Below are 27,607 nucleotides of genomic sequence, written 5' to 3' on the forward strand. Positions count from 1 at the left end.
AATGTGTTTTCTGAGAACAATCTCTATAATATTTTTGCTAGACCGCTCAATGCTAAAAAATTAGAAATATGTGTACCTTGACTTGACTTTCTTTATTTTTAAGAGCTTCCTCTAGATCTGCTTGAGATGATTCATACATTTTTATCTGCTCATTTAGCTCACTAAATCGTTCACTCCATCCTTCAGCTTCTTGTAATAACTAGAGAGGGAAGTTTGCAAAATCACTATATTATATCAAAGAAATATGTTACAAATCAAACAAAAAACAAAGTGAATAGCAAAAGCTGAATTAGAGCTTAGAGACATTATGTTGCCCTTGTCTCCCCCACTCCCTTTTATGTACATGATCTTCTTTCCATTTTCAACTGACCCAGTAATCCACCAGATGGGTTATAAAAAAGCCAAAGGGCTTTTTTCATCACTACTGAATAAATTTATCTGCTGAAAAGCAAAGTCTCAAAATGCAATTAAATGCAATTATAAAAGCAGAAGCTCTGTGAAAACTTCCTTTGGATGAATTTCTTCTTTTTTGTACAATATTTAACAGTTTAAAGAATAAAAATCTAAGTATGTATAGAGACAGTGAAAAATACATACTTGTTTTTCACTTTCATGAAGATGTCTGTTTTCCTCTACTGCATCTTGCAAAGAGGTCTTCAATCTCTCTCTGTTAATTTCATATACTTTTAATGTGGTTTTGGCCTAAATGACATGGAGATCATATTAAGCAGCATGCATCAATTTATTTATTTATTTAATATTTTTGTAGCACCTTCCTTAAATTAAGGGACCTTATTTATATGTATCATATTGGCAGTGGTCTTGAAAAATCAACCACAGAAAATGCAATTCTTCTGACTCATAAATAGTTACTTGTCTGATTGCCTTTGACGGTATTTAAACAGTACCTTTCACATAAATCCCCAGAAATACTGGGATAAGAATCGTAGAAAGATTCCAAAGTAGTGCTAATATAGCTCTTGCTTTCCTTACTGGAAGACCTGCTAGGCTACACTACTAAGGAACATACACAAATCTTTTTTCAAGCAAAGGAATATTGTACAACACTGTATTTTCATGACACAGGATTAAGCAATGGGTTCAGTTCTGAAAAGGAGATAAAAAACTTTGGATAACAAAAGGATAATCTTGGTCAAATTGATCTGAAGTACTAGACAATATATCAGAACATAAATAAAGCATTCTCAATTTTTTTCCCCAAAATACCCAATTACTATCAAAACCAGACAACTAACTCCAGTAGTACTAAAGAGAGTTAATCTATTTATGATAGTATTAAAACCTTGGATACAGGCAATGCCAAGGAGATAAAATAAGCCATTCTGGGGTACATATCAAGCTCAGCTTTCCTGCCTAATCTTTTACATTAAAAAAAAATCTTTTTAAGTTAAGCAGGAAATTAACAAGTTGTCAAATATCAACATCCAGAATTAGCTTTTTTTTTCTAAGTATACTGTTTTGACGCATATGCCCACTTGCCTATACAAACATCAAGTTAAATATCAGCTTACCTCAGCAACTTGAAACTGGATAGATTTTGCTTCATTTTCTAAAGATGCCTTTTTTTTCTGTATTTCAGCCATCTACAAAAATATTAAACACTATTTTATATAAAAGTTTCTTCAATGTAATTAATACTGCCAACTCAAAATGTCTGGGCACTGGTTACCATGTAGTTTACCATTACATTTTTTTCATCTGGGCATATTGTTCAAAATTATTTTCAATTAATGTTAGGATGCCATATATGTTATATGAAAGAGTCAAGTCATTCTCTTATCCTCTTTTCACCTTTCCCTCTTTAATGTTTTAAATATTTGCAAAAAAAAAAAAATCCCCAATACTCTGACTTGATAAATAGTAACTCCTCCATTTTCCAAAAGAAATGAATAATTCATTCTAGTCATAGAGATAACCAGATTTCACTGTTTTTAATATCCTGTGATACTTAATCCCGCCACTAATCCATTCTCTTCCTAGCACAGTATTTTGGAGCCAACAGTCTTGAGCATAACACAGATAAATTCTGAGAAAATATACACAGAATCAATCAAAAGTTTGTGAAATCATAGCACTGTGTTGAAGATTAAAACTTATTCAAAATATTGTATTGTTATCTTTTTTCTAATCTTCAACTACAAGTATTTGACATTCTCTCTCACAAGCATAAGTAATTAAATTAAAATGTTTAAGAAATTGAATTATTAGACATTAAGAAATTAAAACAAAAGCAAAATTTAATGTGCTATATATATTTTCTTTGAAATGTATTTTACTTTCATCAAAATAAGCAAAACTGAATCAACCATGAGATATTATCCACTTTTTAAAAAATGAAAGAACAAGGCATTAATTTTAACATATAGCCAACTTGTATTATAATATTTTTGCCTCAGAAAGTTTGCTTTTTAATAGAAGACTTACCAAATCATCTTGTTCCAATTGTTTAGATTTCTCTTCTTTCAATTCTTTTTCTAAGTGTTCTATTTCATGCTTGAGTGCCGAGTTTGAACTGTTCAGTTCTTCATACTCTGTCTAAATTACCAAGATTTAAAACATGCTGACATTCAGACGTACATGTGATCTAGAACATAATAGTTACTAAAAACCTTTAGCTGTAATTAATAATCACAAATTAGGAGCAGCCCCATAAATAAAAAATACCCTAAAGCAAATTTATCAAACTGTGTATACGTCATAAAAAATTAACTCAAGAATATCTAGTCAAAATCTCTAAGTTGACTGAAGGGTTATGTACAAGCTTGCTTAATTGATAGCCTAATTCTATTTCAAGAACCTGTAGTAAAACAGACTTTAATATTAGGGAATATTAATAATCTATTTCCTGAACACCAATACATTATCGCTTAAGCTGCCCTATTTATTTGGAAATAGCTCAAATCTTTTCCTCAATTTTATTTACCAGAAATGCTATAATTGTCAACATTTTAGATTCTACCTTTACATAAGAAAAACTTAACTTGATTATGCTGCTCAATTAAGGGTTCTTTAATGAGCATAGTATTTAGCAAATATTTGTATTATAAACTATCATTAACTGTACTATGTGGGATTGGAATTCCACTTAACTTAGCACAAATAAATACTAAGGGACTTTTGAATAAACCATCATAGTTACATTTGAACCAGAAACCAGAATACTCTACAAGTGGTTCTGTCTCTTCCAATTTTACCTTAATATTTGATGCAATGGTTGACTCTTGTAGAAAGCTGCCGTCTTTCAGAGTGTTTTCCAATTCTGCAAACTAAATTAAGAACATCATGTTACGTTTTAAACAAAGAAGCACTTCTCATTTTGTTCCAATAGTTCAAAATAATTTGTTTTAATTCTTTATGACAGACTGATCCAAAAGCAATCTGAGATTGCACAAATGAACAATTATTTAGCACAGAAACTATCAGTTTCTAATAAATTCTCAGAAAAAATGGTTTTGGCCTAGGCCACTTGGTGGTGGAGAGATTTAAGGATCAGAATTGGAATACCTTGCTAGTTTCCATTCTTTTTAATTTCCTCAAGCCCAGAGAAGAGTTTAAAAAGAATCTGTCACTCTCTCTGATGACATCACTGTAAGGTCTCCTGCTCTAGTCAGAGCAATAACCTTTTACCTCCAACTTAGTAGAGAAGTTGCTATCTCTGTAAATGGGATAATAAACTATTCATATAGTCCCTTATACTCCTTTTGCTTATTTCAGTGAGGCTTCTTCCTTGTTAGTATGGTTAAACTCCAGTGTATTTATTGTGAGCTAAGATTTCTTAAACACAGGAAGTCATACCTTAAGAAATCTTGAAGTAGGGAAGAGTGATAAAATTACACCTTCCATCCCTAGCAAAAGTCTTAACTTTCTATAAATAATCATTGTGTAGTAATTTCAATTAATGCTAAATTAAATTTGTTAGTTTTGCACATCCCTTTTAATAAAGAACAAGAATTTCAACCTTCTCCCTTCATGGTTGTCATATTTATCCCAATTATTGTGTTTTTAGATTAAATTTAATTAATCTATTTTTATTTTATGTTCAGTAGTGTACAGTTCCACTGCCAAACTTTTTGCGGAACAGTATGATTTGACTTGTTTACTTCAAGTCAGTTCTGTGATCCCATTAAACTATCAAGCCATTTCTAAGCTAAGATAAAGATGCTAAATATCCATAGAAATTAACTTCTGACTTAAAGAAAATAAAGTGTTTTCTTTCTTTTCTTTTCCTTTTCCTAGTAATTAATGCTTTCCCCCCTTTTTTTCTTTTATGACATTTGCACAACTTCATGAGGTAGGATAGCTAGGACAGCAATAAGAACACTCTTTAATAAATGTATTCCTTCACAACAAAAATGCTGAACTGGAAAACAATATGCTTGTAGCCAAAAAATATAATGTGTAAGAGTGTTTAATTCTCTCACAGCACATTATTGATTGCTCTGCCAAAAGGAATGAATTAATCAGGTTTTGTTGATATTTATTTATTTATTTATTTATGAGACTTATATACCACTTTAAGTGCAAGCACTCTCTAAACGGTGTACACCAGTAAGCAATGTATATATATATTTACATTGCCCCCAACAATCTGGGTCCTCATTTTACCTACCCCGGAAGGATGGAAGGCTGAGTCAACCTTGAGCCGGTGAGATTTGAACCGCTGACCTGCTGAACACAGTCAGCTAAAGTGGCCTGCAGTACTGCACTCTAACTGCTGCGCCACCTCGGCTCTTGATATCCTGATCCTGGGTCTTAATGAATATGAAATGTTAAGTCTCTTTTATTATTTTGTCCTGCATTTGACAGGATAAGGAATATAAACAATTTAAGAAGGACTTTCCCTCAGATTTTGTTATCATAATTTCTAACTTCATCTTGTCTTAATAGTATCCATTTTAATCACTGAATTCTAATCCATTTGTGACTCATTAAATCAAAAATTTTCTTATACATTTTACATCAGAAAGGCACATAAAACCAAATTTACTTTCAGGGACAACCCTTATTTTAGAAAAAAAGGTGTAATTTATATCATCAAATTTGGCCATTTTGCTAACAAGTTCTGATAGTGAACCCCATAAATTGCCTACCCTTCCATACTTATTTGCTCACATTTGAAATAATTGAAATTACCTCTTTTTTGTGGAGACTGAGTTTATCCATTAATTTACATCGCTCTTCAATTAGTTCAGCAATCTCATTGGCACGTTGCTTCTCTCTTTCTAAAAAAAACAGAGATGAGTATTATAACCTTTAACAGAAAATGACTCCAACACAATCTACAAAGCCAAACCCATAGAAAATAAATTAACTTACCTACATAACGTCTACTTTTAACCTGCAAAAAAAACCAAAAGAGCAAATATTGCAATTTGTTTACAGTATCTGATGAGACTGAAACTCAATTTTCAATTTAAGTCTTAAGATTAGTGTATCATAATAAAAAATAGATTTGGGGGGTTGAAGCAAACATAACATAAAGACCTTACACTAATTCAGATAAAATATCTAAAATGGGTAGAATAATAGTATTTTCCTAGAATGCTTTTTCTTCAATTATAAGACATTAGCTGAAATAAAACAAGATTAAAGCTAACCACATTCACCCAATTAGCTAAGATTTTTAACCTGATTAGTCTCAAGCACAGGGAATAGTAGTGAAAGTAAATATTTTAAGTGAAGTTAAATAGACTTATCAAAGAAGAAAACATATTATTTTTCACAACCAGACCTCTTTTGCTCCCAAGTAGGAGAGTGGTCATTGACTTGTATTGAATTGTGCCTGAGCAGCCCCATCCCCACGATTCCACCTCATAGTATATAGAGAGGTTGGGAGAGTTAAAGTGGGCTAAGAAATGGCTAGAGTACTGCTGGCAAATGAAAGGAACTGAAGATGATCAAACATGAGCTATAGTAATCATTAGAAGCTATCTTGTGTGGTAATGGTGGGAAACATAATTATTTCTTTGTCCCTACTGCATCTGCAGATAGTTGCCCAGTGGCCCTATTTTGAGTAACAAGGTCCCCCCCTGAAGGGAACAATATTGGGTCTTACTTGCAGGGTTGCTCTGAGGAATATGCTGCATACTTAGCGGATAAAGTTGCTTGCATTCACTCTGTATTGAACTTTAAGGCAGCACAAGTAGAGGCTATAGGAATGAAGTTTTGCAAGGGTATTTGGGGGAGGAGGGGTTCATCCTGTTGCATTGTAGGAAGTGGCTGCTAGTTTGGCCAGCTCTGTGTTAGATCAGTGTCCATCCCTATTAGTTAAGGATGCCTGGGAGGGGACTAATAACTCTTTGAAGGAGGGAATGGTTCCTTTGGTTCTTAAAGAGGCAGTGCTGTGTCCTCTCCTGAAAGGGCCATCACTTGACCCAACTAGTCTAGACAGCTTTTGTCCAGTCTCCAATCTCCTCTTTTGCAGGGAGGTGGTGGTTTTCATGGTTTTTCGCAAGGCCATGAAGACTTGTTTATGTGCCCTAAGTGTATTAAGGGCCCCGTTTCCTGGCTACATTGCTATCTATAACAGGGGTCTTCAAACTTGGCCCTTTTATGACTTGTGGACTTCAACTCCCAGAATTCCTCAGCCAGGCCAAGTTTGAAGACCCCTGATCTATAGTAACAGTTTCATTTGATACTATATATATTGATTTTGTACTGTCTAATTGTCTTAATTTTTTAAATTATTCTATGTTTTATGAGACTCTCTTGGGCGGCTGTAGAAATCAAAAAATAAAAATACACTGCCTCAAAATTGCAAGCATTTCCAAAATGGAGGCAATTTTGAAATGTTGCAAAGTTTTCCCATAACTTATTTGTTGTATTATTTTGAAAATATATAAGCAAAAAGTAAACTAAATTTTGTATAATGCTTTAGATTACAAGGGGATGTTTACCAAGATATTTAAATAGGACAAGGAAGGAAGGGTTGTATAATCATCTTTTCGTAAGAGAGAGATTTTACCAAAAGCTAGTTTAAGAAGAAAGGAAAAGTGTTTATATACTTTATTATAAGTTACATTTTGCACAGTGCTGTTCTTATATAATTATAAATCACAAAATTAGATTTGAAAATGTCAAATTATGCTGTGTTAAATATTTCAAATCAAAAGAGGTTTAGTCAAAGAAAATAAAATTTGCTAATAATTCTCAAAATTTATTAAGCTTAATTTTATTTTAAAAATATTTCCAATACAAACTTTATATATTTTGATTGAAAAGAGGATCCTTCTTCTGAATCTATATAGCAGTTTAGGATTATAGTCTTTAACATGACTATCCATAAATTGACCTACTGGCAAATAAGCATACATAGGAACATGGTATAAAAATCTACTTTAGCTAGATGCTTAGCAGAATGATTTTACAGCATTCCAATTTAATGCCTTATTGCATACTTACTGACTTATACATCCTGCATAAGAACAGTAAAACAGTAAAAATGGCAACGATTATAATTTCCCATGAAAAACCAAAGAGATCCGGACCAGGTCTCATATTTTCAGGAAATGATGAGACAACCTTTAAAGAAGGAAAACAAAGTTAAAGCCTGACAGAACAATTGTTAACATAATTTCCATATTTTGATCATATTAATTCATAATCATTGCATTTAATAAAATGTTCCCCAGCTAAAATGTATAATTAACATAAAAGGGGAAAGCAGATACTTACATTACATTAATCAGGGCAATTGCACATATAAATGCCAAGTACTATTTATCAATTGAGTTGTCAGTATTTACTTTTCTTCCTTTTCTAGAAGTGACTACAGTATTATCAGAAACTCTATATTTTAGATTTGTTGAATATATGCTGGCAAATAAGACAAATATTAGTCACTTAATCATATTGTAAAGTAAGTGATATTTGACCTGATCTAATATTTCTTTACTCCAATATAAATCTATTAGGAGCTTGCAGATAAGCGTGCAAAAAAGGACTATGGCCATAAACAGTAATTCTGAACAACTTTAACAAGTAAATCAAATTAACCCCCAATTAAACATGCAACAGATTAAGCTGTTAATCTACTTCAACCTTTTGTTACCAATGATACCCAGAAAACTTTGTAGACAAAATGAGAAATATAGCTATGAAAATTAGCATTATAAATTTGTCTATTTTTAGTGCTTCAATCAGAGCTAAGGGCAAATGCTAAATAATGGATGATGCTAAGGAGAATTCTGCTAGATGCCTGAAACCAAGGATATGGCTGATAATTGAAATCAATATGTGGAATTCAGCCTCTAATCAGAATATATTACATTGGGGGGTCTCATTGCTCATCAGGGCTGTCAAGTAACATTGTTGTACTACTATAATAATAACTCACAATTGACTTTAGTACAGAAGCTGAGCAAAGGCTGTTCTGGCTACAGCATCTACCTGCTGATCTAGCAGGTACTATGAGATCAGAGAAAAACTTACAAAGTGTGCACTTGCTCCTTCATATGTTCAGATCCATATGGAATGAGGGATAGGACTAATCTGGAGCCAGAGGACTTCTATACAAACAGCAAATCCATCTTGATAAGATTCAACTTTAGCCCATGTGTCTCATCCAGTTCCCCACAGTTTCTAAGTGCTTGTTCAGTACTTCCATCCATCTACTGTTTGGCGGGGGGGGGGGGGGTGAAGGTAAACCCAAGGGTGTCAAATTTGCCACGTCACATGTCGTGATGTATTGTGACTCTTTTTGCATTGCAGGCAATAGGGTGGGCACAGCTTCGTATTGTGACTCTTTTTGCATTGCCGGCAATAGGGTGGGCATGGCTTCGGTATGATAAAACCGGCCCATCGGCCAGCAGTTTGACACCCCTGCCTCAACCCAATCTGACAAATAATTGCACTCAGATTTTTAAAAAGATTTTTTTAAAAAAGGGAAGAGGCCTCAACTCTTCTTCCCAATTTGACATGCCTGCTCAGAAGGAGTAGAACCATTGCAAAATATTTTCTCCAACTACTGCAAGCAGTCCAGAAGGATACTGCAATTAATGGTATTGAACCCTAGTAACAAATCCAGTAGGAGCAAAAGAACCACTATGTCTCCATTCAGATCCTGCCACTGATCATCAACAAAAGTGACAGGTGTGGTTTCCTTGTTTTATATACATAATCAGAATGCACATGTATAAATCCTGATTTTACAGGTACAGCTAATTAATGTTTTATTAGCTACACAGTAATTCCTGCAGTAGATTTTATGCCAAGTACAGTACATTATAATCCCCACCTCATGTGACCTCAACACAAAACTGCAGTAAATTGAAAGACAAATCTTTATTCAATTTGGAGACTTGGAAATTGTTCACAAAACACTGAGTAGTTTACAAAACAAAAAAAAACCATCCATGCAATCTGGAATAATGCAATGGTTAAACAAATCCCAGAGCAGTTAAAACTAGCAAAAGTTTGATATCCATGCTAGCCCAAGCCAGAGACCACAGTTTTAACAACCTCCAGAAAACTATAGAGTGGGAGCCATGGAGCATGAGGATGTCACTCCAGAGGGCATCTACTGCAACAGAGAAGACACACTGCCCTAGGTCTTGATAAATGATGTTGTTTCACTAAAGGAATCTGAAGCATGACCACTCTGCTCAATTACTCTGGCTGGTTAGAAAAAAATGATATCTCAAATAACAATGCCTTGAACCTGGACCTCGTTATCTATTCTCAACACAGTTCAAACATTCAAGTTTCATCAACAACATTTGTGCAAAGGTCTGATTTATAATGCCTGTTTCAGTTATAAATCATGCCCAGCATTGTCTTAACCTGATGTCCTCCAGGTATTCCGGACTTCTGTTCTCATCATTAATTTTCAAAAGCCATCAGCCTCCGTAAATTATTGGGTGTTGGTAATACGGTATGTATACCTAAACAAAAGGCAGGAGCAATTCTATAGACCTGCAAAGAATTTCAGAGGCTGAAGTTTTCTATTTTTCTAGCAAGAATAATGTGCCTTTATCTACAATTCCTAACACCAAGCTTTAGTGATGCGAAAGTTTCATCCGAATTATTGCCTCGTACAACTGTTAAAAGAATAGGGCTTAAGACACCAGGGATATTTTACCCTAGTTTCGGAGGCTTCATTTGAATCTGGTCTTTATCACAGAAACCAGGAGCAGCAACAGCAGAATATGGGGAAATTTCCTTATCCTTGCAGAACAACGGCCATCGTCTCATATGAGGAACTGGGGCTGCGCGATGTTGAAAGCTGCAGCACACAGCCACATATCTTTGCGTACTCCTGCTCCTAGAAATTACGCGTCTGCTAGAAGTTACGCCAAACCCCAGGGAACTCGGGAGGTTAGCTTCGGCCAAGGGCCGATCGACCCTCGTTCCAGATTGCTTCACAAGCGGCCCCATCTGTCCCCACACTCACGCTCCAAGCACTTTTCAAGGCCAACCCATAGTAGTGCTGAACGCAGTCCCTCAAACCCAGCCCGAAAATCCCGGCGAGAGCACCCTCCGGACTGCCCCCAGGAACGGCGACATTAAAAGACGCTGCCATCTTACTGCATCAGCTGCGATTCTACCAAAGAAGCCCAGATAGCGCTGCCAGCGCCGCCTCTTCCTGTCTCGGACGTCTATCAGAATGTACCATTGGCAGCGCCGGGGAGAGGAAGAAACCATGTCCGTTGGAAAGGGAGAAGACCAGCAAAGCAATCCCCAACTTGTGAACAAAATAATTACCCCCAAAGAAGTAGTACGGAGGAGAGGGTGAAGTACCAGACTGGCCCAGAAGGTGGTATTTATAATCCTTCGGTATATTTCCTTCTCCGAAGGACTAACCTTTACTACCTGACGCAGATTAATATTGAAAGTATCGTACTTGTTCAGAAGATAGCATAAATTCGCATTCCCTTGCCTCTGATAAAACGCAGCCCTATTTTTTTTTATGGGGAATCTCGTGAGTTATTCGAGTTGAAGCTCTGTTATCCGTGACTCGACATGGATGCATATTGATTCTAGCATTCATACGCATGATACCATGAAGACAATGCAGTACTCGGCCAATAAACGAAGATAGGGACTGACGCTAGGCACTCTCATATGCTGTATCTGCTAAGGCAGTGTTTCTCAACCATGATAAATTTAAGAACTGTGGAGCTCAAAACTCAGAATATCTCTAGTCAGCATATTGACTTGGGAATTCTGGGAGTTGAAGTTCAAACTTCTTAAAGTTGGCAAGATTGAGAAATTATGTGCTAAGACAGACTTCGAACATTCCTTGACATGTCCTTGCAAGGCAATAATGTATTTTATTCTGTTGTCTAAAATCACTTTATCATATAGTTAATAGATTGGGTTCTTTCTGGAAATTATATAGTTTTGGAAATATTATTTGTAGTTACATAATATGCTATAACACCATAAAATAATTTATATACAGTATATCTCAAATGATTTTTAGAACAATTGTTAATTGTAACATCTTTGAAGTTTAATAAAAAATATAAGAATGCTTATGCTATAAAATAGTGAAGATCTTTTAATCAGTTATGACAGAGAATGTCAACATGTCTTTAGATCAGATACTTCCATTTAAATCTGAAGAGTTGGAAGGCATAAGCTCTTTGCATGAGGTAAGATGATATCTTTAAATACACCATTTTCTTTAATGCTTTGCTAACATAATCATGCCGCCTTAGCATAAAAACCTGAATGAAGGAGTAAACTTTTAACAAAAAGGGCTAGGGACCAAAAAGTTAAAGCCACCATCAATAAGATGAATTCAGACGTGAAACAGTATGTCCAGCAAGTAAATATTCTGACTTTGAAATACAGGTTGAGGATAGTTACAATATAACACTGCTATATATAGTTCTATAGTTGTTGCTTTATACACAGCATCCACTGCTGGGATATGTTTTGTTTGCATGGAAGGGAATGTTTTGCATTTGGCAAAAAATAATTTTATGCTACGTACTTTATAAGATCAATATCAATATTTGAAACGTGTCTCTGCTTTTTATCCTTATGATTAATTACTAATCAATGGTATTTAAATATAAAGCAAGAAACCAAGCATAATAACAGGTTCAGATAGAACATTAAACTTGTATAACAAGTTCTTGCCTCAATGTCATTCATTCCTCTAAGGAGATTATATCTCAGATACGGCATTTTACTTCTAAATACACACATCTCCCATTCTGAATAAACTGAGGTCCTAGGTTTATGTCATTTTTGCCCACAAGCATACATGGACAGGGCAGTAAGAATTTGATCTGGTGTTCTGAATGGTACATAGAATTTTATTCAAATAGTTTAATTGTTTTTAAATTTGGTATATTACTCTCCAGAACAGATTACACAGATCTGACACAGTACCCTCCAGAATAGAGGCTTACATGTTGTAAAATAACATTTAAAATTTAAAATGAATTAATATGCAATATGTAAATACCAGGGTAGACAATAGGGATGCAAAAGTAAAATGCTAAAGCATACAATTAACTTCTAATAAAAAAAAAGCCTAAGAGAAGTGAAGGCGTTTTGCCTGATACAAGAGATACTGTAAAGGAACATCACTAAATAAAAACATCCTTTCTAAAGTTGCCTAGAAGGAAATTAAAGACGACTGTTTTCGATGATATGATACCTACAAAGCAAACTATACATAAGGTTCACATTGCTGATCTTGCTCATTGAACAAAGGAGAAGAGGAGAGAGCAAGAGATGTTAAAAGGTAGGAAATTATTAGTGAATAGATGTTAAAAGGGGACTGAGATGCATAGCATGAATTACAACATGTTAGTCACAGATTTATGTATAGTGTGTTTGTCTATACATAAATTTGTTTTCATACCCCAAAAAGAAACCAACACTTCATACTCTAACATTATAGGATAGATATAATAGAAAAATTAACTGAAGCAACCTCCCGCCACTCACAAATTGAAAAAAGATAAAAAACAGTAAAACGTATATAGTGACTGTGGCAGTCCAACAGGTTGGTATCTTTTAGATAAAAAAAATCAAAATCTCATCTTCCCTTATAAAGTTTAACTGTATCACATACCTCTTTTCCCATTTGTAGAATGGGAAGTGTAGCTCTATACGATGTTATAAAAGCATTAAATTGTTTCTAATTTTTTAGAAGCTCATAATTCAGATGATAAGATCTCAGTAATAGCTTCCAAATGGACAGGAGATTCTCCCCTGATTTTAATGCTTTTCATGCAAGGGAGTGCAAAAGGGAAGTTTATGACGAACAATCTTTTAGTTTATATACTATACTATACTATACTATACTATAATTGGAAAATATAGAATTATATATTTATAGCAAATATTTTAATAGCAGAGACGTTTCGTAGTACTGTTCTACCCTCCCCCAACCTGCAAGTAAAACATTTAGACTTAGGACCGTATTGGAAAAAAACAGATGATCAGATTGACAATTCTTGAAATAGAAAAGTTGATCTGCAATAATAATGCATATATCCCCCTTACATGGCAACGCTAGTTCATAACTATTCCTTTTTACATGATTGCTAAAGTATTACAATGCCAAATTTGCAGGTTTCATTCCTAAGCATACTTATTGAAAACTTACTGGAAAAGATCCACTGGATTTGAATTTTACTTCTACTTTAGGGCTATTTAAGAAGCATGGAGTGAGGCTGTGTAGGGAAAACTGTTTTCCCTGCCAGAATTTTGAGTCCTTTAATTCCCATCAGGCAATTTAAATTCATACATTTTGCAAAGTACATTGAAATTATAATTATTATAATTTTGTGTATTCCCTTGTCATCTTATCCCAAGGAGTTTGGGCAGGCTATGGATAGTACTAATTTTTTAATTTGATCCTGACAATATTTTTAATAAAATTTGGGACTTTCAAACAAGGTATTTATGTCGCATTATACACAGCTCTGTGCCCATGTGATCATAAAACATCATCAACGCTGAATAATTTTTCTGATTTTGTTGTGGAAAAAAGGAACTGCTGGGAATTTAATTTTGCAGCTGTAATTTGAGCGCTGGTATTACCAATGTCAGGAATTCCCACTTCCTGGTCTGTCCCTTCTCCATAATTGCTAAGCTATGTTATTCTTGCACAGTCCTTTTAAATTACCCTAATTTCCCCCCATTCTTTTTGTTCCTGTTTGACATGGATGTGAATGGGAAAAATTGGAGTACAAATGCAGTGTAAAATGAGGTTCCTCTGCTTTTGGATACCAGAAGAAAGGTGTCTGACTAATCTTGCTGTCATGGCCCCAATGGTTCCCAGTTCGGAAGAGGAGGAGGAATTGGAACTGGGACCGTCTAATGTTTGGAGAGGCCAGGGGGCTGAGGACGATGCTGTCCAAGGCCCCTCAGGCATTGGGAAAGGTGGTTGCTACTGGATGGAGAGCTGCCTGCCCTCACAGATATGGGGAGGATCAGCTGCAGACAGGCAGTAGTGCTGAGAGGCAGCAGATCCCCTCTGATGAGGAACAGCTGCCTCCCCCACTCGATCTAAGGGCACAGGGAGGCAAGCTCAAAAAAGGTCTGCAAGGCTGCTGGGGAAAAGGTTACCCCCTCCTCCTCACAAGGAACACCTGGCATGAATTGACTTAAGCAGAAGCTATGGGAGATTGTCGGGAACAATACACTCCCCTGGCTTTGGAAAAATTCAAGCCTTGACTCGTGTTTCTGCCTCTGCCTTATTCCTTTGCCTGGTGGATTTGCCTTTTGCCTTGTGGACTTGCCACTTGCCTATGGCCCTTGACCCATGAGCTTGCACTTTCTTTTTGGACTTCCTCTCTGCTTTTGTGAATGGGTTTATTTTTTGCTTGCTGGCTTTTGTTTGTGGGACTGAGGTGTCTGCTTTCAGGAAGTATGAAAGTATGAAAGCCTTACCCGGCAGTTGTAGGACTTTTTGTTGTGGAATTTAACAGAGCAATAAAAGACTCTATCAAAGCCTGCCTCTGCCTAGGCGACCTGGGTCATAATACTAAGGTGACCAACTTTTTTACAATGAAAAGGAGGACACAAATAAATTGAAGAAAAAAATATTGTAAATAAAAGAAACATTTTATTCATTGCAACAATAATACAGACAACTTGCATGTGCAAAGTTTGCCAGCCTGGTGTTTTGGCATGCTCAGCAGCAATTCCTACTGGCTTTCAAAAGCCAATAGTAGGAGTAGCACAGCTCATGCAAAAGTTGAAAAAAAAAAAACATCAAAAAAAGGTGCCAGAACACAATTCTGAGCATTCCAAATATCGAAAAGGAGGACATGTAGGAGGACACTTTTCAAGGGAGGACAGAACTTACAAAAGGAGGACTGTCCTTCCTAAAGGAGGACAGTTGGTCACCTTAATAATACTTGCTTTGTGATACCAAACACTAAAAGCTGTTCAACATAAATTATTTACGTTTAATTTAGTTAAAGTGGAATATGTTAATTATAATTTGAATTGTAGTTCAGGTCCATAAGACAAACTACATCTACCTTTAACCTATCTTGAAAAATATAAGCTTAAAAGGCAACACTTTAAATGCTGAAAAAATATTTTTTTAAAACTGCCGTACATGGATTGCAAAAATCTTGATAAACATTAGAGAACAATAGAGAGCAAGAACATTATGTGTCTCTTTGCTGATCTCTATTTGTCCAGATTTTTCCATCCTAGACATGGTAGCCATACTATTTTTTTTATGATTAGCATGAGAAAGTAGGCTCATATTAAAGAAACATACCTTTTTACCTATCGATATCATAGATGAAAAAATAGAAGTTATAATGGCACAGAGTTTGTTCAGATCTGGGGTTATCTGGAGTGGCCATTCATTTTCTGTTTCATGTACAAGAAAAAGAAAAAAAACAGTTTTTAACGATTATCTTCTTTACAGATGAAATATTCTTTAAAATCTGGTCTTTTAATATTTAGATTAGGTTTGCTTACCATTAATGATACAACTTTGATTCATTAGATTGTTCTCTTGTACTTCTTTGACATCCTGTTGATTTAGATAACTTTTTCCTGAAGCATTTGGCTTTTTCTTAGTATTTGTGGGAGGTGGGGTTTTTTCAGAATACTGATCATTCTTAGGTTCCTTATTTGAATTCAAAGGAGTTTTTTCTTTGAGACCATTGCCAGGTAATCTTCCATTATCTGCAAAGAATTACATATTATACATTTTAGCTGGTTGTATTCTGCATCATTATCTTGAAAAAATCTGGGGTTTCCTCTTCCATAATTTTCTGGCTGAAAGCTAACAAGAAAATAATTTAGAAAAATAGAATGTTATTATTAAAATTGATGCTAAATTGCTAAAATTTGCCATCCAGCGTCATCTCAAGGTGAGATGGGTGACAAATAAGTTAGAAAACTATATAAATAAAATTATATATGAAAGCAGCAGTCCTCTATTCATTTACTTGGGTACTGAGGAATTTCTGATTGAATATTTATTGAATGTGCTGTAAAGTATTAGATAACCATTTAAACTTCAACAGCTAAGTAAATTGTAACCATACACACACACTTACAGGTATCTTTGAACCTTGGGCGGGAGGAAGTTGGAATTAACAAGCATGGGATAGATTAGGTAGTCCTTTCCATTTTTTTTTATTCCGATATTGTGGTAGAAATAATTTTGGTTAATTAAGTTTGCCATGAATTTGGATTCACAATTCATGCTATGAAACTGTTTGTTTAATTAGAATATATTTGGGCTTGCTCAATATGTAGTTGGGCTTGGGCTGGCTCAATATGTTAAGATTCATCATTTACAAACAAAATGACTAGATCCACATGTTATGCTCAATCCAGCACAAGCAAATTACATTTGGGTTTATTTTGTATTTATTTAACAATATTTAGAGCACCATGTTTCGACCCAAGTTTCCTCAGTAATGAACAACAAGCACATATAATAATGACATGATTCCCAAGGATCCCCCAGAATCAGAACTGATTTTTGAGGGAAGGTCCTTGGGGACTAAGGAATAAGAAAGAGATATAAAATCCATATAAGCAAAATATCCCTAATACTGTAATTGTTAGAGTCCAGGCCACTATCACTGTCAAGATATTTAGAAGGTCCTAAAAATCAGGAAAATATGTTGAGTAAAACAATAACTATTATTTATCATACTTATGAATATAAAATACGCCTTATTAAAAAAGAAATAAAGAAAATTAAAATAAGGATTTTCAGACTTATGGGAATGATTCTAGAATCTAAAGCATTCCACTTGAATTGTTCATATTTGGAAAACTTATTATCTTCTGTTCATTACGATGACAGGAAATATATTAGAGTCCTGATTTCCAAACTGATGCAGAAGAATTAAGTGTAGTGTTTTTTTCTAATATATTCAATCAGTTAAAATCCAAACGTTTAAGAGTTACAATGCATTTAATAGTCCAAGTCATGTATAAATAATACATCTACTTATTTTGTGGAAATATTGCACTTTTTCTAATGATTAAAAACATCCCTTTGTTTTTTATTTTAAATCACGTTGCTTCATTCAAAATAAAACTACACTTAGGATAGGATATTATCTTGAAGTTCTGTCAGTGTAAAAGAACCATCAATTTTTTGTCGTATTCTGCCTAAAAAACCCCACCACATAGGCTCTTTGCTTTATTTAAAAGCAAAAATTTTCAGGAATTTTTGATTTATCTACTTTTATTACCAAAACAGTGTCCTAGTACCTGTCTTTTGGCTTCCACAGTTGTTTCTGATGTCCCACATAAGATTTTGAACTTCTGGCAATAAATGCATTTTGGTCTTCATACACTTCTCATGCCCAATATTTAATTTATGTTTATGCTCCACCAAAGCTGTTGCTTGTTTCCTTTTCTTGTAAATTTCTTCAAATGGAGAAATGGAGGTGTTGTACTGAAGCTTCTCAAATTCTTGCTGTAGGTGCTGCAATTCATCTACGCAAATGTTTCCTTGAATAATCTTTTTTGATTCCTCAACTAGCTTTAAATTAAATTCCTGGACACTTCTGGAGGAACAGGCACCTTTCCAATCTAAGTCTGCATTAGTTATCAATTTACCATTTTGAATTGCATTCTGGAAAACAGACTGTGTTTCCAGAATTGGGAATCTGTCAGTGTTTCTGTTATCATTTTCTGAATCTGCACTAACAGTTTTTTTCCATTTGATTACTTTATTATTAAAATAACAAAAAGCATTCACATCCTGACATTCATATTTTGTTTGGTCATGGGCATGTTTAGCCTTATGTCTCTCTGTTTTAATATTTTTATTAGTTTCATGTTTTGTGAAATAATCATTATCATTAATTTTTTGAAATATCTTTCCAAAATAATATGAAGTTTTATCAAAAATATTGTTTATAACACTTTGCCCTATATTAAAACTTCTCCCATTTTTGTTCATATGTGCTATGTTTTTCTCACTTTTCTCATATTCCTGGCTCTTTTCTGGCTTAACTTTTTCATGCCCATAAATAAATAGTTTATCTACATGGTGTAAGTTTTTAAAACAAACTGTTTTGTCTTGTGTAAATATTTCATTATCAGGATTAACACCTAAACTACCTTTCATGCACATAGGGGTGCGATCTATAATATGATTTATAGACTCAAGATGATGGGGGATCTCATCTGAGGAAAATTTGCTAGGATTAATCCTAAGACCTGATTTGGAACCTTCCTTCTGAATGTCTAAATGTTGCACTAGATCTTCACTGGCAAAAGTGTCTGCTAGTCCATGCTTTTTAAGAAGTAAATTATTATAGTCCGTGATTAAACTGCATTTAGTTTTCTTCTGAGATGCTACTACAGATAACATTAGTGGTACTATTTCTTGATGAAATTCCGGTTCGGTATCTCCAGTATTTAAAATGCCATCTTTTTGTTTATGTTGAGCTAAAATTTTAAACTCCTTTTCTTCTAAATTAGGTGTTAAATACGTTTTTGTGGTATATTCTATCTGATTTATATGCTTTATATCAGGCCTTGTACTTGTTATAATGCTTTTCTTGCTATCTGATTGATCAACATGAGAAACTAAAACCTTTTGTTCACTTTTTAATTCTTTTTTATCTTCTTTTGAATATATTAGACTTTCATGCATGTATGGTAAATACATATTTTTCTTAGAAAAAGCATGAAAATCAGGATAATGTGAGATAGTTTGTTCTTGGAGAGCATAATTTTCAATAGTTTCTGCTACTGAAGAAATATCACAACTTTGAGCACTATCAGAATATTCTTCCATTGTTTCTGAACTGTTTACTTCATTGCTTCTTTCACCTATCTGCATTTGTGGATCCTGAAAGTATTCCTTTGGCACATTGTGTGTGACAAAATTCAAATTATGTTTGACATGTCCATAAAATTCTTTTTCACATTGAAGCGATTCTTGACCTGCAGCGACTGGAGATAGCCCTTGCTGCTTTAATTTATTTGGATATTTTTCAGTTGTTCGCATCTTTGTGCTATCTTGTTGACTGTCAACAGTCAATTGCAAAATTTGTTTTGAAACATGAATTTGTACTTTTCCTCTTTTTTGAGAAAACTGAATCATACTTTCCTTAGTTATACTTTTGTTCCATTGATAGTCTTTATTATAACTTATGGAAAAAATGTTCACAGTACCAGATAACATGCTTGCTACATTCTTCACTTCAACAAATTCCTTTTTTTTATAAGAATCTGTAACATCTTCTTCTGTATCATTGTTTGTATATTTTTCTGAATACAAACAAATCAACGGATCTGAAATATCAGTTTCCTTCATAACATCAGTATAGTGTATGACAGATATACTTTCATCCAAACCTTTTAGGTTTAAATGTTTAATTTTGTTTATATATTGTTTTCTAGATAAGGAAACTCTCTTCACAGATTTATACTGTTTTGTTGATCTTTGCAGACTGAGTTGTAATTCTAAGGTTTTATATGGCTTGTTTTTATTACATGTTATTTGATCCTGGAATAAACGTTCTACTACACATTCTGAAAAATGTTTTTCAGATGGAGGAAAAATTGTTTCTGATAATAACCTAGCATATTTAGTTACATTTGCACTGTCTGCATTGTTTTGCATTATTGATGAAAATAAAAAAATATCTTTGTTGAAAATATATTCCTTCAGATTTGCTTCCTTTGCTGTTTTCTGATATAACATGTTTTTTATTTTTTTGTTCTCTTGTAGTGATTCAACACTATTTTTAGATTGGCTATTTTCCACCTGGGTTCTTTTAATTTCTTGTAAAGAATTTTTGGTTTTGCCTGGAAAGTTCTGAAAACTAAAGAGATCTTTATAGTAGTTAAAAGAAGAAATGCACTGGAGCTCTTCAGCTTCACTGTACTGTACTTCAGAATGTATGTCTGAATCTGGAGAAAAACAAATAGAAAATGGAGACTGAGCTAACTTCCTTGCATCCTCAGTAACACCTTGCTTTTCTTTTTCATTATTAACATAACTTGCTTTAATATTTGCAACATCATTGGAGTAGTTTTCATTAAAATCTTCATTACAATATTCTTCATTAGTATTTTTGGCTTTTTGCTCTCTATTTCTCTCTTTTATTCCACACTTTTCTATTATAAGTCTTATTTCTTCTCTATTATAGCTGATTTCCCACTGTCTAAAACAATAATAGATATTTCATTGTCATCTGGAATATCCTTGAACTGTGAAAAATTCCTTAAGGGTCATCCAGCTCTTTGAAAAACAATTTCTCATGCATTTCCAGACTAATTTAAATTTTTTTCTTGCATACTTTTAGACCTTCTTTCTACAGATGTTTTTTGACACCTACAAAAGTGAATTTTCTACTTGTCCTTATTTTATCTGGTCCAGCTATTTTCCCAACGTTTTTTTTTTTGTTGTTGTTTGTTTGTTTGTTTCATAGCTTGTTGCTTGGTGGTGAATTAGTTACATTTTCTACCTCTAGATGAAACTGTTTCTTGAATTCTAGAATGTGAATAATCTTATTTTCAGTATTAAAGTGTTCCTATATTTTCAAACTCTTCTGATCCTGACCCTTTTTATAATTAGTTATTTGTATATATTGATAGGAAAAACAGTATTTTAACTTAGAATTCTCTAACAGAAAGTGTGTTTTATTAACCTATTAATTCAACCACTTTCAGTGGTTTCTATATTTTACTAGCTTTTGCTGCTAAAGAAGACAAGAGAATGTTTTCCTGAAAAGTATCAGTATATTCTGTGTTTTCTAATTACATTTCGATAATATTCTGATTTAGTAAGAACTACTTTTTATTTTCTTTATCTATACAAAATTTTGCTTCACTACTTTTAGGTTGTCAGTTGTACTCATTAGATTTATTGATCTATCTCCAAAGTGTCTGCATTTTCTTTAGCTCTAATACATTGAAAATCTAGTATATTTGTAAAAGAGCTAATGGAGTAGAAAAACTAGAGCTTTTAAGAGCCTTTTTGATTTTCTTCTCCTGTAATTTGAGTATCTATTGGAATAAAATTATCTATACTGTGAGAAGATTGAAGCTGATCTACAACTGAGCTCTGAATAGCTGGAGACTCATGCCCTAGCCAATTAACTGATGTAACCTTATTAACTTCAGTTATATTATTATATACGCTTTCATACAAACCTGACTGGCTTTTTATTCTTTCTGACTCCGGAGTATTTTCAATGATTTGGTTCCCTGATACTGAATCTTGTTCTGTATTGGAAGATTTTAGATTTTCAGCAAATTCAGTGGAAAAAGAAGCAGCTTCTGCATTCATGAAATCAGGATGTTCATTTCCTAGAGGAAAGTCAGTATCTGTAATATCTGGGCTGGTAATTTCTTCATGATATTTTTCTTTCTCTTCATCTACTACCGATTCAGTCGTTTGCTCTATGTTCTTTTTAACATATGTGCCTTGTTCTTCATAGAGCATTTGCTCTACTGCTGTTTCTCTCAAACCATCCTCCACTGAGACCGATTGTATGTTAGGAGGCAGTGGGTCTTTATTTTGACCTTCTTCTCCATTTGCAAGCTGTTCTTTGTTTTTATGAGCATACCCAAAAGTTAAAATGTCATTTAACTTCAGATCAAACCAGTTTGATTCAGACAGTTCATTGTCATTCGGTTTTTCTGTTCTTGCTTCAGAAGCTGCACTTCTGCCATGGTGACCAGTATTAGAAGCAGTGTTGGAACTGCTATGGAGAATTGGATCATTATCTTTGTACAGCAGATTACGTCCTGATTTTTCATTTCCAAAATGAAGCAAATCTGTCAAAGTGTTCTGAAACCAGCTATGTGGCTCCATTTTACTTTGTTTGGATTGTTTTTTAAAATCAGCATTGTCAGCTATTGCTGTTTTTCTATGTCTAAATGTAATTTGTTCCGAAATCTCTGAGGATTTTCCAAAAGCCTCCTTATTTTCTTCTCTTCCCAAACCAAGCCAACCTGCGATACCAGAAACAGTCCAAGTTGACTGAGTTGGCACCAGGTTCAGAGCCTGGGTGATTGGATCCTCTTGCTGGTTAGACTCATCTTGGTCAGTCTTGCTATGACTGCTATATTCTTTTGGGATAGAAGTATCTGGGACCCTCATGATTTCATCCTCGGGCATGTTAAAGTCTGAGTCTTCACCATCAGTGAAAAGAGATGCATGTTCATTTTCTTTAGCACGACGATTAAATATGCTATCTTCATTTTCAAAAATATATTCCTCACCATCAAGACAAAGGAAATCAGTTTCCTAAAAATTAAAGTACACATAACATGAATGTATTATTTTTTTACTTATTTAAAACATTTATCATTTACCTAGCTTTCCTCACCCATAAAAAAATCTGAAAGCTCTCTTTCTCTCTCTCTCTCTGTAGTATATAATTATTATACATAAATATAAATAGCAGCAATTAAATGGAATTTTGTCCTATAACTTTGTATCATCATCAATAAAGGATAAAAAGTGATGTGGAAAGGAGCTCTGTCACTGCAATGAGTAATTTCAGCTTGAGCTATTAAATATTTTTCAGATTTTTTGAAATAGTTTAATGCTGTTCTAGAATAATGTTGCTTTCCAGAATAGTGTTATTTTGGAACAACACAAAACCTTGCTATTAGCTGATGGGTTCCCTTTGATTACACTGATGCTAAACCTTTCAGTAAAACCTGAGCAAGTTTTGACAAATAAACATAATTGTCTAACCATCTGTCAGAACCTGCCTTCTCCTCCTCCCTATCCCTCCTTAAGGTGGATGGTGATGTTTGGTGGAAGAGGAAATGAAGCTAGCACAATCCACAGTCATTTCCCTGAACTTATAAAAACTTATAAAAGCCTAGTCTAGTACAGTATCAATGAAGAAGAAAAATAACAACTCTCTTAACTGACATGATGTTTGTTATATTTGTCCCATGTAGAATTGGTTGTGACAAACATCATATCAGTTAAAAATCAGGATCCACGAACATTGGCAGTCAAATGCCACCTTCCCAAATCCTTAATCTCTACCCACACCGATAGCAAACAATACCAGTTTGATTGGAGCAACACTAAAATCATTGATCACACTACCACCTGCCATGTTTGTGAGTTCATCAAAGCCTGGCACGCCACAAGCAATTCCATCAACAGATGCGTTGACCTACAACAAGCCTATGAACCCCTCAGAATCCAAATCAACTGCACAGCCAACCAGAGATAGCACCGACCCTCAACCAACCCACACAAGCCCCTCCCCCACCAATTCATCTTCTAATGATCCTGACCTGATATATCCTCCCCATCACAAGACCCATCACAAGCCTCTCACTGATGACTCACACCTGACACATCACAAGATCCTCACTTTTTTTTTTGTAAAAAAAAAATTATTTTCAATTTTGCATTGCATTACATTCATAAAAATACTTCAGATAAAGAGTAAAATAAATTCATACACACAACTTTCGGTATTGCTCACCCATTTCCCCCCAAACCGCATCCACCCTCTAACCTACTTCCCTCTTTCCCTCTTCTTCCTCACTCTCCCCCTCTCCTCCTTCTCCTCAACCTTCCTACTTACTTCTCCCCTTCCTCCTATCTTCTCACTCTGGATGCAGTCCAGGGAAAATGCCCGAGCAATTCCTCTCTCCAAATTAAAACATCAATATTATATACAATAAAACTATTTCTACTTATCTTAGCTACTTTTAAGCTTCAACCCATTCTCCCCCCACCCCCCTCCCCCCGACTTCCCAGAGCCAAGTACAGGGTTATACAAACATATTAAACAATCTATTTAAGTTTATTAATTATACAATAACCAAAATCATACTAATCCTTAACTCTCTTCAAACTTTAACATCATAAGTTTATAAACAAATCCATTACTCATAAAATAAATGAAACTTTGTAGTTCCATATTTCTTCTGAACATATTCTATCCATCTTCTCCATACAATAACATATCTCTCTTGTGGATGGTCCTTTAAATAAGCAGAAATTTTAGCCATTTCTGCTAAATTAGAAACCTTAAATACCCATTCTTCTAAAGAAGGCAGAGTATCCTTCTTCCAATATTGACCCACCAATAATCTTGCTGCTGTTATTAAATTCAACATTAAGATAGTTTCTTTAGCATCAAAATCCACAAAAATACCCAAAAGAAACAACTGGGGAGTAAACTTAATCTTCCTTTTAAAAACCTTTTGAATGTTCCACCAAATCATAATCCAAAAGGCTTTAATATTTTTACAAGTCCACCAAACATGAAAATACGTTGCATCCAAGCAACCACATCTCCAACATTTAGGTTGCAGGTTCGGGTACATACAAGACAACTTTTTAGGATCCAGATGCCATCTATAAAACATTTTATAAAAATTTTCCCTCAAATTTTGAGCCTGCGTAAATTTAACATTTCTAATCCAAATTACCTCCCATAAATCCAATGAAATCGGTTCCTGAATATTCTGGGCCCATTTAATCGTACAATCTTTTACTAACTCTGTTTCCGAATCCAATTTTATTAACTCATTGTAAGTTCTTTTAATATGAGCGTATTTCTGATCTTTAATCTGAATTACCAAATTTTCATCTACTAAAGTAATTCCCACTTTCTTATCTAAAGTCCACCTCTCCACTATTTGCAAATATTGAAACCATGATTGTAAAATATTTTCTTGCCTTAGCACGTCTGAAGACTTTAGTTGCCAATCAGTACCTGACCAAATAAGTAACTCTTTGTACAAAATATTATCAAAATTCACCCCCTTAGAAACCCCCTCACAAGATCCTCACTTGACACACCCACACCTGAAGCCCTTATAAACAGAAGAGCACTGACACAGACATCCCCTAAATTCTGCTGAAGATGTTACCTAGCTTGGTAATGAAACTTTCGGAAACCAACCCACAAGCTCAGAGAATGAACATTCACCCTCATGTAGAACCATGGTGACAGATGATTTCACCCAATGGCTTCTTATAGAAGTTAAATAGAAGAGCAGAGAGTATCGAGTTTTGCAGGACATTGCAAGCAAGCAATTGTGGGCTGGATCCCTCATTCCCTATTAATACCAATTGGGACCGACCTTGGAGAAAGGAACTGAGCCAGCACAAAAGTGTATTGCCCAGCCCCAACTCATGTAGTTGACCCAAAAGGATACCAGGGTTGATGGCATTGAACGCTGAGAGATCAAAGAGAGAGAGAATGGTTGCACTACCACCATCCCACTCTCGCCAGAGATCATCCATAAGTGCAACCAAAGTGTTTCTGTCCCATAGCTAAGCCAGAATCCTGATTGAAAGGTGCCCAGGAAATCCATTTCATCTAGGCCCTGGAGCTGTGAAGCAACCACCTTTTTTACCACTTTCCCTAAAAGAGGAAAATGGGACTTTGGATGAAAGTTATCCAGGGAGATCGGGTCAAGTGATGGTTTTCCTCTTCAGTCAGTGTGGCCCAGGCAAGCCTAAAGGTTGGACACCTATGATTTATATGAACAGATCAATACACCAAATTAACTTCTTGGGTTTTTGTTTGAAATAATCTGCTAGAGAATTTGTGATGTTCATGAAACATTTTAATTTACCTTTGTGGGCACTTCTATTTCTTTTGTAACAAATACTTCTTCTGTTTGGACAGCATCCATTGGGAAATAACCAAATTCTTTGCCTTTCTGTAATAAAAGGGAAAATTGCATTTATGAACACCGTGATTTCCACTTAAATATTTGTGGAAAAAAAATTATAAGAGGAACCTCTAGAATTTTTTCCTCTTATATTTAGTGAATAAAATTATTTTTTCCATCAGAAAATTTGCTCCCTTCTGTTGTTTTTTTTAAATAGAGAAACATTTGTTTTTAGTTTACATGCCATAGGACATTATCAAGAGTAGTCATGCTATTTCATCATCAGTAATTTTTCTTGAAATTATGTCAATAGATCTCAGTTTCAGTTTAGAAGGAAATAGTTTTATCATACCACCAATTGTTATGTTTTATCATAACAATTCTGTTTAAATTAAAGAGAAATTAGGATATGAACTACTGGCTAAAAAAAAAACCAGAATTGTATAGATTAATAGTGAGGATCTACTCTTTATCTCTAATGTATTTTATCAGAAACACTGTCAATTGAAAGCATTCAAAAAGATACTAATCACCATATCGATAAGATATCAAAAACTATCACCATTAACACTATTAAGGCAGATATTAAAATCTGTGCAGTACAAAAATATTTTGATCCACCAGATCAAGAGACAAAATGACACAATGCTAAGCCTGTTAATCTAATATTTAGCAATTAGATCCTTACATCTGTTTGTTGGACTATCATGTTACTTTTGGTTATAATTGCTAGACAAGATGGAAGTAACTTCCCTGTACATTTGGAGGGTACCAATTTTAGCATGCTGTTAGTCCATGTGAATTAACCTCTGTGGTTAAGAGGTGACAAGCAACAAGAGGCATCTGCAGAAGAGGAGCAAATTATGAAAGCTATAAGCTTCTAATTTATACATGTACCATAATGTTAAATATACAAAAGAGTTTGTGTTGTGATAATGCAATGTTGCCTTCCTCCTTTTCATAAAAGTATCAGAACCTGTGAATTCTGAACAGCAGGTAAATCAGATCTTCTCTGGCTTTCAATAAGCCAAAGGATGCCCAGCTGCAGTTGTGTGCATAGGCAAAAGGAATGTTCGATGATCTTAAACTTCCGAATGTATCCTCCTGCAAAAAAGAATGGATACCCCTGACAGAGAGATACTTCTATGATGCTTCTGTAAGTCAATTAGAATGTTAGGTACTGTACATACATGCCAATAGAATAATTCTGTCTCAGTCTGCATGGAAAGATCCCAGAAATCTAACTTCTTCAGCAACACAATTTTACTTAGAAGAAATCCACTATAATCAGTAGGATTAATTGCTACTAAAAGTGTAGGATTGAAGCTTAAATTAAAAACAATCAAAACCCAGTATCTTCCCCAAAGCATTTCAAATGAATTATAAATGAGGCATTAAATGTTTCAGCTTTTATGAGAAGAGCTGTAGAGACAGCCTTAATAATTGGTGATGTGTGTGTATGTGTGTGTGTGTGTGTGTGTGTGTGTGTGTGTGTGTGTGTGAGAGAGAGAGAGAGAGAGAGAGAGAGAGAGAGAGAGAGAGAGAGAGAGAG

The 27,607-nt window shown here is 34.5% G+C and overlaps 1 protein-coding gene across 9 annotated transcripts in view; it reads right to left on the reverse strand.

The window, feature by feature from the left end:
- Positions 1-27,607, reverse strand: part of MIA2 (MIA SH3 domain ER export factor 2) — a 49,629-nt gene that overhangs the window by 18,545 nt on the left and 3,477 nt on the right. For 2 of the 9 annotated variants that reach the window (XM_039351774.1, XM_039351773.1), the window contains exons 3-15: positions 26,017-26,103; positions 21,598-22,696; positions 17,692-20,352; positions 15,931-16,140; positions 15,725-15,819; positions 7,423-7,542; positions 5,338-5,359; positions 5,155-5,243; positions 3,216-3,287; positions 2,446-2,556; positions 1,533-1,604; positions 598-702; positions 77-199 (exon numbers count right to left, since the gene is read on the reverse strand). In XM_039351774.1, the coding sequence (XP_039207708.1) occupies positions 77-199; positions 598-702; positions 1,533-1,604; positions 2,446-2,556; positions 3,216-3,287; positions 5,155-5,243; positions 5,338-5,359; positions 7,423-7,542; positions 15,725-15,819; positions 15,931-16,140; positions 17,692-20,352; positions 21,598-22,696; positions 26,017-26,103 (4,866 nt within the window). The other 7 variants (XM_039351775.1, XM_039351782.1, XM_039351779.1 and 4 more) reach the window with 7 other exon arrangements.

The sequence above is a fragment of the Crotalus tigris genome, unplaced genomic scaffold (assembly GCF_016545835.1).
Source record: "Crotalus tigris isolate CLP2741 ecotype Arizona unplaced genomic scaffold, ASM1654583v1 scf7180000018371.15429387391:27106975, whole genome shotgun sequence".
NCBI lineage: Eukaryota > Metazoa > Chordata > Lepidosauria > Squamata > Viperidae > Crotalus > Crotalus tigris.